Source organism: Motacilla alba, chromosome 9, assembly GCF_015832195.1.
Source record: "Motacilla alba alba isolate MOTALB_02 chromosome 9, Motacilla_alba_V1.0_pri, whole genome shotgun sequence".
Lineage (NCBI taxonomy): Eukaryota > Metazoa > Chordata > Aves > Passeriformes > Motacillidae > Motacilla > Motacilla alba.
Window position 1 is genome coordinate 24,441,651 of NC_052024.1, and position 14,639 is coordinate 24,456,289.

The window sequence follows — 14,639 nt, forward strand, 5'->3', positions numbered from 1 at the left end:
GTGGGGGAAAACACGAGAGAAAACAGGGCCCATTTCCACTGCTTCCCAGCAGAACGGAGACACCCGGAGGGATCCCGGCCCGGCGGGACTCACCTGCCTCAGCCACGCGGGCAGCGGGGCTGCATCGGGACGGGATCGGGGTGGGGATGGGATGGGATCGGGGTGGGGACGGGATCGGGGGTGGCGATGGGATGGGATCGGGGTGCGATGGGATCGGGGTGGGGATGGGATGGGATCGGGGTGCGATGGGATCGGGGTGGGGATGGGATGGGATCGGGGTGCGATGGAATCGGGGTGCGATGGGATCGGGGTGGGGATGGGATGGGATCGGGGTGGGGACGGGATCGGGGTGGGGATGGGATGGGATCGGGGTGCGATGGGATCGGGGTGGGGATGGGATGGGATCGGGGGTGGGGACGGGATCGGGGTGGGGATGGGATGGGATCGGGGTGCGATGGAATCGGGGTGCGATGGGATCGGGGTGGGGATGGGATCGGGGTGGGGATGGGATGGGATCGGGGTGCGATGGGATCGGGGTGGGGATAGGATCGAGTGGGACGGGATCGGGGTGCGATGGGATCGGGGTGCGATGGGATCAGGGTGGGGATGGGATCAGGGTGCGATGGGATCGGGGTGGGGATGGGATCAGGGTGCGATGGGATCGGGGTGGGACGGGATCGGGGTGCGATGGGATCGGGGTGGGGATGGGATCAGGGTGCGATGGGATCGATACCGGAATCGGCGCCGGGCTGAGAAACGGGATCAGGCCAGGCTGAGGGAGGGGATCGGGCCAGGATCGGGTCAGGCTGAGGGAGGGGATCGGCACGGGATCGGGCCGGGCTGAGAGAGGGGATCGGGTCAGGCTGAGGGAGGGGATCGGGCCAGGATCGAGTCAGGCTGAGGGAGGGGATCGGGCCAGGATCGGGCCGGGCTAAGAAATGGGATCGGGCCAGGCTGAGGGAGGGGATCGGCACGGGATGGGGCCGGGCTGAAGGAGGGGATCGGCACGGGATCGGCACGGGATGGGGCCGGGCTGAGGGAGGGGATCGGGCCAGGATCGGGCCGGGCTGAGGGACGGGATCGGCACGGGATGGGGCCGGGCTGAGGGATGGGATCGGCACGGGATCGGGCCGGGCTGAGGGACGGGATCGGGCCGGGCTGAGGGAGGGGATCGGGCCGGGCTGAGGGACGGGATCGGGCCGGGCTGAGGGAGGGGATCGGGCCGGGCTGAGGGACGGGATCGGGCCGGGCTGAGGGAGGGGAGCGGCACGGGATCGGGCCGGGCTGAGGGAGGGGATCGGGGCCGGGCTGAAGGAGGGGAGCGGCACGGGATCGGGCCGCGCTCCGGAAGCGCTCCCGGCCCGCCGGGCCCGCCCCGCCCCGTGGCGCCTGACCCGGAGCCGCTCGGCAGCGCTGACGCTGCCTTGTCCCGCCATGGCTCCCAAGGGCGGCCCCGGCGGCCGGCAGCAGTCCGAGGAGGATCTGCTGCTGCAGGACTTCAGCCGCAACCTCTCGGCCAAGTCCTCCGCGCTCTTCTTCGGCAACGCCTTCATCGTCTCCGCCATCCCTATCTGTGAGCGGGCGGGGGCGGGCGGCAGCCGTGAGGGGAGCGCCGGGCTCTGAGGGGAGAGGGGGATCAGCAGCCCTGGGGCTGCAAAATACCCTGGAAGAGGGGGATCAGCAACCCTGGGGGGAGTAAAATACCCTGGAAGAGGGGGATCAGCAACCTTGCGGGGAGTAAAATACCCTGGAAGAGGGAGATCAGCAACCTTGGGGGGAGCAAAATACCCTGGAAGAGGGGGATCGGCAGCCCCTGAGGGGATCAGGAGGTGGGGAAGAGGGATCAGGGCTCCCCACCGTGGGCTGTGTCCCGCTGCCCGCGGCGGATCCCGGGGCTGCTGCTCCGAGCCCCGGCGGATCCTGGCTCCGAGCCGTGTCGGGTCCCGGTTCCGGCCCTATGGGATCCTGGTTCCGAGCCGTGTCGGGTCTCGGTTCCGGCCCTATGGGATCCTGGTTCCGAGCCGTGTCGGGTCTCGGTTCCGGCCCTATGGGATCCTGGCTCCGAGCCGTGTCGGGTCTCGGTTCCGGCCCTATGGGATCCTGGCCCCCGCCCGTTGCCGGTTCCCGGTGCCGGTTCCCGGTGCCGGTTCCCGGTGCCGGTTCCCGGTGCCCGGCCGGCAGCACAGCATCTCTGACGTGTCACCGCAGCAGCGCTGCCCGCAGGCTCTGCCGGGCTCTCAGCGAGCCCCTTCAGCCACCGCAAAGCTCATTTCCCCCTTCCAAAGCGCTTGTAATGCAGCTGAAAGAGCCCCGAGGGATTTCGGAAGAGTTGGCTTTGCTCAGGCAGAGACTGTGGAATTACACGGCTCACATCTTGTATGGGTCTCTAGTATGGGGCGTTTTTCTTGGAGAGAAACTGCTTCAAATATCATTCTTCCTTTTTTAAAGGGCTTTATTGGAGAATATGGCATATGGACCTTGTTCAGTCTGCAGTCCTGTACAGCGTCATGACCCTCATCAGTACCTATCTCGTGGCTTTTGCATATAAAAACGTCAAGTTTGTCCTCAAACACAAGTAAGCTTGGTGCCTCTTTGAACTTATCATTTCATAACTGAACAAAACTGCCATTTACTACTGTAGTCTTTTATTAATAAGAAATGTTACTCAAAAAAATATTTTGCACAGAAGTGTCTCCTAATTGGTTTCTGTTCTCTTGTACCTATAGTCAAATCTTGTCAGCTAAGAGTATGGGGAAATAGTAAATCCAGCATCATGCTCCATGGGTATCACCACAAATTATGTTTAAATTATAAATTACGTTACTTATTGGATGTAAATTATATTACCTTTAGTAATTGCTGTTATTAATTGTTATCCCTTCACCTTGACAAAACTGTCAGGTATCTTAGTTCTTCACTGTACGTAGAGCTTCCTGCAATGCCAGGGCTGGGCTGTGGGGTTTTTTTTTCATTTCTGAAGCGTGACATGAGCGGTGGTACTTACAGAGTAGCCCAGAAAAGAGAAGATGCTGTTTCCAAGGAGGTGACTCGCAAGCTGTCCGAGGCAGACAACAGGAAGATGTCCCGCAAGGAGAAGGATGAAAGGTGATCTCTCTGTCCTCCTCCTCCTCCTCTCCCTTGTTGTAGGAGTGCCTTAAATGTCTTTGGGGCTCTGGGTGGGGCAGTAGGGACTGTGCTTGGGACTTGTTGTCCTGTGTTCTGGGCAGCAGCAGCTGCAGGGTGGCTCGTGGTTCAGCTCCAAGCCCTTTTGGGGTGAGTTGTCTTGGGAAGGTCTCAGATGCACTCGGTGTTAGAGGGGATCCCCACTGGGACTGTGCAGGATGGGAGCTTGGGAGCCAAACTCTCTGTCTTGTGGAAAAACTACTGCACAATTCATCGTGTGGGTGTCCAGGGTACCCCCATCCCTGGCAGTGCCCAAGGCCAGGCTGGACAGGGCTTGGAGCACCTGGGACAGTGGAAGGTGTCCCTGCCATGGCAGGGGTGGCACTGGATGAGCTTTAAGGCCCCTCCCCAGCCAAGCCATTCCAGGATTCTGTGATATCCCTTGATTTACATATATTTGAAATTTTATCTCCGCTTGCTCCTAGGATTCTGTGGAAGAAAAATGAAGTTGCAGACTACGAAGCAACAACTTTCTCCATCTTCTACAACAACACCCTCTTTCTGGTCCTGGTTATCATCGCTTCCTTTTTCGTGCTGAAGAACTTCAACCCCACTGTGTATCCTTTCTCCCCACCCTAAAAGCCCCGCAGCCCCACTCCTGTTAGCTGTCACCACTGGCTGTGGCTGTCCCGTGGGCTGTGACATCCCTCTGATACGTGCAGCTCACTGTAGTACAGCTGCTTAGAATGTTGAAATGAAAATAAGGAAAAAAAAAAGTCTCCCAGTTAAAGTCCCTTAAAACAAGAGATGTTTTAAGGCTGTTGCTTGGACAGTGTACAGGAATTCTCTGGGTTTTGCCATTTCCATTGTAATTTTGGAGTGAGGACACAGTTTCCTGCAAGCACAGTGTCAGTGTTGGTGGGCTGGAGCCCTTCCCTGACAGGAAGCTTCAGCTCCAGCAGCTCACAAGTAAAATGTTTTGTTCCTGTAGGATATTAGTATTGCAAACAGCACAGTTAATTCAAGATCTGTATTGATAAAACTTGTAAGAGAACAGGCTGAACTTCATGGGTGCCTTCATTCTGCAGGTGACTTCTGAAGCTGTGTTTCAGGTTGCAATATCCCAGTTTTAAAACTGCAGAGAAGGATCATTTCAATTCCTTCTTTCCACAGAACTCCTACCCAGTGTTGTGTACCAGAGAAGGATCTTGGCAATTCCTTAACCTGTTCCCTACAGAAACTACATCCTTTCTATCAGTGCTTCCTCAGGACTGATTGCCCTGCTGTCCACAGGATCCAAGTAGACACAAAACCCTCAGCAGTTCCTGTGAGAGGCTTCAGCTGCCATGAAAATGCCTAAGGGTGGAATAGGAATATTTCTTTTTTAGCATGAGGAAAATGTGGGGAGGGTTTGAATCCAAAATGGTTGAATTGTATTTACTTTGGGTATCTTTACATGGTATTTGATATTGGAGTTACTCAGTTGTTTTTTTTACTTAGCAAGGAGAGGGAGTGGGGTGTGTGAGCTGTGAGCAGACATCATCTTTCTGCAGCTCCACCCTGGGGACAATCCATTTATCATTGTAACTTGAAAAGCTGTAATTAAAAGGAGCCTTTTTTTTGCCATTTGATTCCTTGTATTTTCATTCTTCATTAAAAAAAACAAAACAAAACAAAAAAAAAAAAAACCCACAAAAAAGGGGGATTTTCATATCTAGGTTTGTCAACTCTTTCTGCTTCCTGAAGAGAGGAGACTTCTACAAGCTAACATAACATATTCCTTAGAAGCACTCCTCATTTTTGAGTAATGTGGAGTCAGGACAAAGCCTAAATCTCCTAGGAAAACGCTTTTGAAGTGGTTTGAATGCACTTTTTTTTCCCCATTAATCTTCAAAGTTGTAAATAAATAAAAAGCCCCGCCAGTCTCCCTGCACAGCTTAAGAAAAATGCTTTAGCTGGCTTTTAATAATGGGTTTATCAGACAATCCTGTGCCTTCTTTTCTGGCTATCACTGGAGCAGCTGTTCACTTAAATGCCAAACTCTACTGCTATCAATGGAATTCCAGTTACACATCCTGCCATTACAGACTTGGGATCCTAAGGAGAGAAGAAGGAGAAAGTTTTTAATCAGATTTAATGTAAAAATTACTCTGCTAATCTTGGCTTCAATAAGATTAAATGGAAAAGAGAGCGAAATGGAGAGAATTTGACAAGCAGGAGGCAGTGATGGCTCTATTTCTGACAAATTCAACTACTTTTGGTCCCTTAATACTCTTTAATTGTGTTTTCTCTCAAAATACATGGATTTTTCTTTATCCCTTCTGCCTGACTGTTCAGCACTGGAAGGACATTCCCTAAAGCTGCTGCCTGCCCTGGACAATTCCCCTTTCCTTGGCCTCACTTACGAGGGATATAATTGATGGGTTTTAGCTGAGTATTTAGCTCACATAAAGCAGGTTTTGAACAGCCCTCTCCAAACATCCAGAGCCCAGCACAAAGCCAGGCTGGCTCCTCTGGGAGCAGCAGGACTTTGATGTTGCTGTTCTTGCTCTGTTGCTCTCGGAGCCCCAGTGCTGAGCTCAAACCCTTGAGCAGACAGTGTTGTACTCACTTGCTGGCAGGGCTTTAGCAGGTGTATTCCCCAGCAAATCTGCTGTCTGCACAGTGCTTGGAAGCAGCACTTTCTTCTGCCATTACTGTCGGCTCACTGAGTCTTTTATTTCCAGCTTTTCATCTTCTCTTCGGGCTTTTTTGGTATTGACAGTTGCTGAGGCCCGGAGCTTAGCGTGTCAGAATTCTCCTGGAGAGGGAACACTGAGCACTGACAGCCTGAAACAAAAGCAGGTGGGTGGCTGGGGTGGGTTGTGTTCTGCAAAAAACCTAATCTTGAGCCTTCACAGGAAAGTTTGGGGCTTTTTTTGGTCGGCATTTGGATTTTTGTTCACTTTTTGCTCACTTGAAGTGCATTCAAACCACCTTTGGTTTTTCCCTTGCAGTCCCCACTACAAGCTGCAATGATAAATAGAAAATTCATTATAAAACACTGAAATTATATTTCTCTAGTCTAATGCTGAGGGTTACCCTAAAGCAGGGCTGCTGCTTGGTCCCACATTGCCCTCAGAGCCTGTGAGGGACAATGCCATCTCCTCAATTCAAGTTGGGAATTGATCTAGTTTTAATACATCACTGGATTCCCAAGTACATGAGAAGGGGAAGAGAGAACGTTAAATTGTACCTCCAGGGGGAGGAAAAGGAATTAGTCTGTTACTGGGAGGATAATTATATTAAATTAATAAAGCTGTTAACTGTGAAATGGTTGAAGCTCTGTAAAAATTAACAGTGGTAATGCAGCACTGGGGATGTTCCCAGAGCAGGGCAAGGTGGGCTCCACCCCAGCTGGCCGGGACTGGCCAGTGTCACCTGGGGAGCCTGGGGACAGCTGCACTGGGCTCATTCCAGGCCAAATCACAGAACGTGCTTGGAAAGGAACTGAAATCCCATCCAGTGCCACCCCTGGGTCACCTCCCACTGTCCCAGGCTGCTCCAAGCCCTGTCCAACCTGGCCTTGGGCACTGCCAGGGATCCAGGGCCTGCCCTCCCTCCCAGGGAGGAATTCCTTCCCAAAATCCCATCCATCCCTGTCAGATGGACAGACCTTACCTGGGACTGCTGTGCTCCTTGGGGACCGAGTGCCAGCGGCACCTTGGGGCCAGCCCAGCTCGCTCCTGTCCCTCCTGGGCACAGCTGGAACGGTCCCTGGGGACCAGCACCCCCAAGCTCAGCAGAAAGCCCTGCTGGCCCAGAGCGGCTCCGGCGTCAGTAACGGGTCTGCAGCTCTCAGGGTAGATGCACAAAATGCTTTTATTGTGTCCAAGCAGAATTCCAGTCAGACTGCATGTCCCATGTACAGCAGGAGTCATTTACACACACCACAGCTTCAAATACAGGAGGAGAGCACTCGGGTGTGGGGAGCTGCTCACCTGGCCCAGGTGAGAGCTGCAGGGGGAGTACAAGGGTCCTACAGATACTGTACAGAGCTGTGTCCCAGCAGGGACGGGAGGAGTACAGACTGAAATCAGAGGAGCGTGGTACACAGCAAATCCTTGGGAAGGTACAGTGTGGCCTTGAGCTGGGCTAATTAAGATGTAAATTCTTCCTGTCAACTCCTGTAAATGCTCACAAAAATCTGTTTAAAATGTGTCTGTGCATTTACTTATCCCTGGTTCCAAAGCAAGTGGAAGCAGGTGTAGCCTTTTGGAGTACGTACCTGATTGTTCCTGCAGCTCCCAGCAGCTATATATTGTATATATTTATAGTATCTAGATCCTTAAAAGCTCCTGAATATTGAAATTTGCAGTAGCTCTGTCTACAAGCAGGCAGAAGTAGAGGCAGGTTTTTATAGATGCAAAACCCAATATTTAATCATGGCTTTCTTGGCTTAAGGTTTATGGAGAAGTAGAACTTTGCAGAGCTGTAGTGCTCAGTAACCTGACATGCGTGTTTGGGCTTCCTAGCACTGCTCCAGGGTGCTGCCCAGGAGCACTCCACAGCTGGAGCAGCTGTAGAATTAGGAGCTGAACTATCTAATTGCTAACTAGTTCTCTGTCTTACAGCCTTTATTCAACTACAAAGAAATCCTAGAGCTTGTACTCAGCGTAAAAAAGCCAAGTTTGAGCTTGCCTCTTCCATCTGTTAACCTGAAGAAACTTTATAGTTGAGATTTCCCAAACATGGTTTTATTAAAACCTGAAGTTGTATCTGGCTTTTCTTCATTGAAAAAATAGATCTGTACATCCTTCTTTAATTACCAAGTACCTGAAGGTTATAAATTTTTTTTTTTTGGTTTTTGTTTTTTTTTTTTGCTTTACAAGTGTTTGTCACAGCACAAGCATGAGGTGCAAAGAGTAAAGTAAAAATTAATGAACTCGGTCAAGAAGGTAAGAAAATACAAGGTTATTCTTGGTTAGAAGAGAGATCAACTGTGCTTTTAAATTCACTGCAGAGTAGTAGCAAGAGCACACATCTCGAAGGATCCAGTGACAGTAGACACTGAGCAGCAAGTGCTGAATGATTCTCATGAGAGTAATTCAGGGCTGTACTGGAGTACAGAGCACTTCTAAACCATGCAGTCCAGGAAATTCATGCATTGCATTAGGATCTGTAGTCCTTCTTGCTGTAGGGCTTGTTGCCCAGGATATTATCTATTTCATTTACAATATGGGATGTCATCTTTGGAAGGACCTGGGGTGGAAGAAAGCGATGCTTAATCGAGATCGTTCCAAAATGAAACCTAGATTTTATCAAAGTACATTTCCTCTGGGCTTTTTGTGTGACAGATATTAAGCATTCATCTAATAACTTTCTCCCTTAAAGGAAAAACCACTGGAGGATCTTTACTCAGCGAGAGAATCACAGCAAAGCCTCTCAGCTTTGCGTGCGGAATATTGCTTGGCCGCGCTGGGACACGAGCTGGTGTCCCAGCAGAGGCAGAGGAAGCTCTGACTGGGGGAAAACAACAGGGAATAATTAGGGTGGGCGCAGGTGACACGTGACAGCACAGAATCTGTCACAACATGCCCTGGACTCACTTGCATTTTCAGGTGCATGAAAGCTGCTGATGCCACTCTCGTGTCACTGGACACGTCTGCAATGACCCCAAAGGGTGCCAAGCCATGGTGACACCAGGGATGGGCCTGATTAGGGTGCAGGAATGGAGCTGAGAGACAGAATCCCAAGTGTTAGCCCTGCGCTGAGAGAAGGGGGGTGCTGAGTCTGGGGGTGTCTCCCTGCACGGAGGTGCCAGCCCCTGCCCTCACCTGGATGGCTCCGAGGTTCTCGATCAGCTGCTCGGGGTTGGAGGATCCCAGAAGGACAGAGCTCACCCCCTCATTCCTCAGGCACCATGCTGGGAACAAAGGCACGAGGTGGTCAGGGACACACAGGGGCTGACAGGGCCTTGCTGCAGTCCCTGGGGTTTGACAGAGCCTCTGTCCCTGCTCGACAATAATCTCATTCCTTGTCTCAACTTTGCTCCTCTGGCACTACCCGGGGGGAGGATGCACAGATCAAATATCAAACCCCACAGATCTTGCAGGACCCTGAGCCTGCTCCCTGCCCCAGCACTTCTCCTGGCTGTGGGGTTTGGATTTTCCCTATCACAAGGATTCACTGCTGGGATGTTGAACCAGGGACCACCTTTCTGACAGACGTGGTATTTTCCAGCCTCAGTTCCCAGCAGCATAAAGATAATTATTAGGAAAAAAAACCCAAAAGTCATTTGGAACAGCATTCTCTTGTCTGCGAGCCCAGCAGCACAAAGGTGATGGCTTCATGGGGGGAGGGATGGCCAGGGGAACAGGGAGGTGGGACCCCTGGGGATGGCCGGGACACTCTGACCCTGTCAGTCACAGCCTGGTGCTGCTGCTGGAAACAATCCTGCTTTAATTAATTGTTGCCCAGACAAGCTGTGGCTGCCCCTGGATCCCTGGGAGTGTCCCAGGCCAGGCTGGACCAGTTTGGAGCAACCTGGGCTAGTGGAAGGTGTCCCATGGCAGGGGCTGCAGCAAAACGGGCTTTAAGTTCCTTTCTACCCCAAACCACTGCAGGAGCAATAATTTTGGACTCATTTTAAACAACAAGCACATCTCTAGCTGCAGGCCCGGCCCAAACCATGGTGGAAGGAGAACACATTTTCTGTGCTAGCCTTTCCCCAGGGCTGGGAGCAGTGGCAGCAGTGCAGGCACCCACCGACAGCCAGCTGTGGCAGCGTGCAGCCCAGGCGCTCGGCGATGGGGGACAGGTCCTTCAGCTTCCCCTGCTGCTTCCTGCCCTCCTCGCTGATGATCTTCTCCTTCAGCCACTGGTAGCACTGCAGGGCAATCACAGCACATCAGGCTGTCAGCTCTCAGCCTCCAAAGTGGGGAGTTTAAGGCGATTTATAATTATAATCTATAAATAGCTATAAACAGCAGCGCTTGAAAAGCCACGTCCAGCCCAGAAGGTCGTGGAGGCTGAGTAACACAAAGCTGGGCTACCCAAAGCAATTAGGGCAGGACAAGGATGTCTCCTGTTGTGCTCAGCTCTCTGGCTTTATTCCCACTCCAGAACCTGGAATCTCCCCAGTTTTCTTTTTGGACCCCATAACCCCCAATAAGAATAAAATCAGGATAACTGTGGAGAAACCAAGTTGTGGTGACACCAGAATGCCAAAACCCGTTAGAGAGGGCAGCCCCCAGCAGCCCATGGGTCTTCAGTGGGCTTGCCCTTGGCCTGGGGGTCTCCGGGGGGATGCTGGGGGGCTGAGCATCCCCCTGGCCTAGGCTGGCACCCAGGAAACCATGTCCAAGCCTGTTGGACCTACGTGGCTCAGGGGGCTGCAAGGGGCAGCAGCTGCGTCCATTCAGGGCTGCACTCCGTGACCTTGGAGGTCCTTTCCAGCCTTAAAATTCCAGGGTTAGCATCAGTGAGGAGCCTGGAGCTCCACAGAGCCCCCGGCTCGTGCCTCCTCCCGGGTGATGCCCCTCAGTGCAGGGTGGGGACAACGGCCCCCTGCAGCCCCCAGACCTGCCCCAAGCCCCCCTGAGCTCCCTGCGTGGGGAGCCTGAGCTGGTTCTAACCCAGATTCTCCTCTCTTTGGAGTGTGGTTGCCAGAGAAACCGAGCTGATCCATGCAAGCAGAGCCCTCCTTCTCACGAGGGAGCCCTTTCCCCCTTTGTTGTTTTCCTGCCCTCACAAAAGCAGCTCAAACGTGCACCAGAAATACCTTGAGTGAAGCCCTTGAGCTTTCAGGGACCCCGTTGCCGTATTTCCCTGAGATGATCCCACAGGCCAGGGGAGACCACGTCATTGCTCCCACCCCTGCAGGGGGAACAGAAAAAGGGGTTTTAGGGGAGCGGGACAAAGCAGAGCTGTAGCAAAAACACGGCTTTCAGTCAAAAACTAAACCAAGAGCAAACTGATGGCTGCTTGTTTCTGTTGCCACGGGCAGCAACGCTCAGCTGGTCTTCCAGGAATGTGCTGCTGATGCCCTCAAGGATTTATTTCACTTAATGGAGCACATGAATCTCGGAGAGCAAGGAGCAGCCAAGCCAATTAATACTTAATATGTTCATTAAAGTACTTTAGTTATTAACAGATAATATTAAGCAATACTTCATCAGAGGCACAGTGAGCTGGTTTTTCTTTTAGGTCACTATTAGATAGAGACTTGGCTTTGTCACTGGTCCCACCTGGAGCCCCAGGCTCTCCTACCCTCCACGTCTCTCTGGGAATGCCCCAGCAGGCTCGGACTCACCGATTTTGTGATACAGCTCTGGCAGCTGCACCTCCACCTTCTCCCTCTGGAACAGATGGTACTCGGCCTGCTCACACACGGGTGGGATCATGTTGAACTGCCTGGCCACGGAGTAGGCTTCCTGCCCAGGGGAAACCATGGAGAAAACGCTTCAGAAAATGGAAATGTCCCGCAGGACACGCCAGGCCACGTTCTCGGAGGGTACAGGAGATGGCCAAGGCAAGGGCAAGTGGCACCAGCAGGATGCTGCAATCCTGGCATCTCCTGGACTCGCAGCCTGGCTTGGGACATTAGAGCCCATCTCATCCCACCCCCTGCCTGGGCCAGGCTGATATCAAGCTGGAGGACTTGACTGCAGTCCAACCAAAATGACACAAACCCAGAAAAACCACCCCAACCCCCTCACATCAGCCCCTCTTCTCCTAATTAGCACTGGGCTCGTTCTGGGACAGACTTTTAAATTACTTGAGGTGGAAAGCCTGGATGGAGTGCAACACAGTGTGCCCAGGGTTGCCATGCCGTGACTTCCATGGCTCCATCACGACCTCCATGGCCCCACCATGACCCCCACGCTCCTCACCATGATCTCCATGATCCCCACCATGGCCCCCACTCTCCTCACCATGATCCCCACGGCCCCACCATGACCCCCACGCTCCTCACCATGACCCCCATGGCCCCACCATGACCCCCACGCTCCTCACCATGATCTCCATGATCCCCATGCTCCTCACCATGATCTCCATGGCCCCACCATGATCTCCACCATGACCCCCACTCTCCTCACCATGATCTTCATTGCTCCACCATGACCCCCACGCTCCTCACCATGACCCCCATGGCCCCACCATGGCCCCTACTCTCCTCACCATGATCTCCACTCTCCTCACCATGACCTCCATGCTCTCCACCATGATCCCCACGCTCCTCACCATGATCTCCACCATGACCCCCACGCTCCTCACCATGACCCCCATGATCCCCACCATGATCTCCATGGCCCCACCATGATCCCCACGCTCCTCACCATGATCTCCATGATCCCCACCATGATCTCCACCATGACCCCCACGCTCCTCACCATGACCTCCATGGCCCCACCACAATCTCCACCATGACCCCCACGCTCCTCACCATGATCTCCACCATGATCCCCACGCTCCTCACCATGATCCCCACGGCCCCACCATGACCCCCACTCTCCTCATCATGATCTCCATGGCCCCACCATGCTCTCCACCATGATCCCCACGCTCCTCACCATGATCTCCATGGCCCCACCATGCTCTCCACCATGACCCCCACGCTCCTCACCATGATCCCCACGGCCCCACCATGCCCCCCACGCTCCTCACCATGATCTCCATGGCGCTCCAGCGGGACGTGCCCCAGTACATGGCCATGCCCTGGTTGATCACGTGTGTCATCGCCCGCACGATTTCTAAACGAGGGCAAAAAAAGGAGTGTGAGGTTTGCCCAGAGGCCACATTTCCACCAAAGCCACTTCCAAGCACCCACACTGACAGTCCTGAGCCCTGAACACCTCTGCTCTCCTGCCCAGGTGTGGCTGGAAAAGCATTTTCAGTGCGCACAGCAGGACACTGACCCTGCAGCTGGTTAGAAACTGCTTTTCTCACCTGGCTCTTGCCTACCATGTCTTTAGGAGGACATTTCCTCCAAAACGGAACACAAGAGGGCAGCACAGCGGAAAAATAAACTTAAAAATATATATTTTTTAAATTTTCTTCCTGAAAGCACAAATCTGGGTCTGCCTCTTTTTACCAGGAGTACCAGGGACAAAGCTGCAAGAATGGATGATTGAAATCTACTCCACCAAGGGCCCTGTCACCCTCAGGTGTCACCTCTGCACCACAGCAGTGCCACGGTCCCCGTCGCTGCTCTCTGGGATGTGGGAGCTTGCAAGGCCACACACACCAGGGCAGGACCTTGGATTGCAGCCCTCAGACCTCCCTGCCTGCCTGGGGGTGAAACAACCCTCGTGAACTTTAGTTTACAGGAATCCCAGACTGGCTTGGGTCGGAAGGGATGTTAGGACTCATCCAGTGCCACCCTGTCCTGGGCAGGGACACCTTCCAGAGCGCTCCAAGCCCCGTCCAGCCTGGCCTTGGGCACTGCCAGGGATCCAGGGGCAGCCACAGCTGCTCTGGGCACCCTGTGCCAGAGATTTTCCACCTTCCCAGCCAGGAATTCCCAATTCACAATCTCTCATCCATCCCTGCCCCGTGTCACAGTCCCCAGGAGCAGCCACGAGCCACCACCCTGCCCTGGCTGTGGTAATAAACCCTATTTCTGACAGGGCTGCAGCAGGGACACAGCCACTGCCCTCAGAATGGGAGAATGAGCTGAACCCACCGTGGGAAGTGAAAGAAAACAGCTCTGGGGCACTGCTGCCTGCGGCACCTCGTGGTCAGCGGGCACTGCCCAGCTTCCCCAGCAGCTCTGACCACCAAAACCCCTCTGGAGGGGCTGCCCTGGAGCCTGCAGTGCCCAGAACAGCCCTGAGGATGAGGGGCGAGGTGAGGGCTGCAGGCACTGCTGCCCTGGGACAGTGTCAGCTGCCTGTGACACCGCTGCGCTCTCACCCTCCTTAGGGCAGGAAGAGCAGGAGCATGGCATGGAGCAGGAGCCTGGCACGGAGCAGGAGCCTGGCACGGAGCAGGAGCATGGCACGGAGCAGGAGCATGGCATGGAGCAGGAGCATGGCATGGAGCAGGAGCCTGGCACGGAGCAGGAGCATGGCAGGGAGCAGGAGCATGGCACGGAGCAGGAGCCTGGCACGGAGCAGGAGCATGGCACGGAGCAGGAGCCTGGCATGGAGCAGGAGCATGGCACGGAGCAGGAGCATGGCACGGAGCAGGAGCATGGCATGGGGCAGGAGCATGGCACAGAGCAGGAGCATGGCACGGAGCAGGAGCCTGGCACAGAGCAGGAGCATGACATGGAGCAGGAGCCTGGCACGGAGCAGGAGCCTGGCACAGAGCAGGCTCCAGTGCCAGCCTGGGCACTGCTGAGAGCCCTCCTGCAGGCACTGCCAGGCAGCTGCGAGGGGCAAGGCTCAGTTTATAACCCCCGGGGCTGCTCTGACACACAGACCTGCCTCAAACCCAAACACAAATCCACTTTAACCGAGGGAATGAGGGAAGGGAAATGAAAACCCAGGGAGCGTTGAAGGCAGCACTGGCATGTAAAGGAAACTTCTGGC

At 54.0% G+C, this 14,639-nt stretch overlaps 2 protein-coding genes across 4 annotated transcripts in view; one reads left to right on the forward strand and one right to left on the reverse strand.

Annotated features, from left to right (window-relative positions):
- The first annotated feature begins 1,311 nt into the window (after nucleotides 1-1,311).
- Nucleotides 1,312-4,754, forward strand: SSR3 (signal sequence receptor subunit 3). The gene is made up of 5 exons (XM_038146390.1): nucleotides 1,312-1,573; nucleotides 2,449-2,575; nucleotides 3,007-3,105; nucleotides 3,609-3,740; nucleotides 4,361-4,754. The coding sequence occupies exons 1-5, from the start codon at nucleotides 1,435-1,437 to the stop codon at nucleotides 4,425-4,427; spliced, it is 564 nt and encodes a 187-aa protein (XP_038002318.1). The 5' UTR covers nucleotides 1,312-1,434; the 3' UTR covers nucleotides 4,428-4,754.
- Nucleotides 4,755-6,967: 2,213 nt separating this feature from the next.
- The window catches only part of KCNAB1 (potassium voltage-gated channel subfamily A member regulatory beta subunit 1), a 70,821-nt gene continuing 63,149 nt past the window's right edge, over nucleotides 6,968-14,639 (reverse strand). For all 3 annotated transcript variants that reach the window (XM_038146266.1, XM_038146267.1, XM_038146268.1), the window contains exons 9-14: nucleotides 12,772-12,857; nucleotides 11,417-11,537; nucleotides 10,886-10,980; nucleotides 9,871-9,991; nucleotides 8,940-9,028; nucleotides 6,968-8,364 (exon numbers count right to left, since the gene is read on the reverse strand). In XM_038146266.1, coding sequence (XP_038002194.1) covers nucleotides 8,275-8,364; nucleotides 8,940-9,028; nucleotides 9,871-9,991; nucleotides 10,886-10,980; nucleotides 11,417-11,537; nucleotides 12,772-12,857 — 602 coding nt within the window. In that variant the 3' untranslated portion in view covers nucleotides 6,968-8,274. The remainder of the gene's footprint in view (nucleotides 8,365-8,939; nucleotides 9,029-9,870; nucleotides 9,992-10,885; nucleotides 10,981-11,416; nucleotides 11,538-12,771; nucleotides 12,858-14,639) is intronic.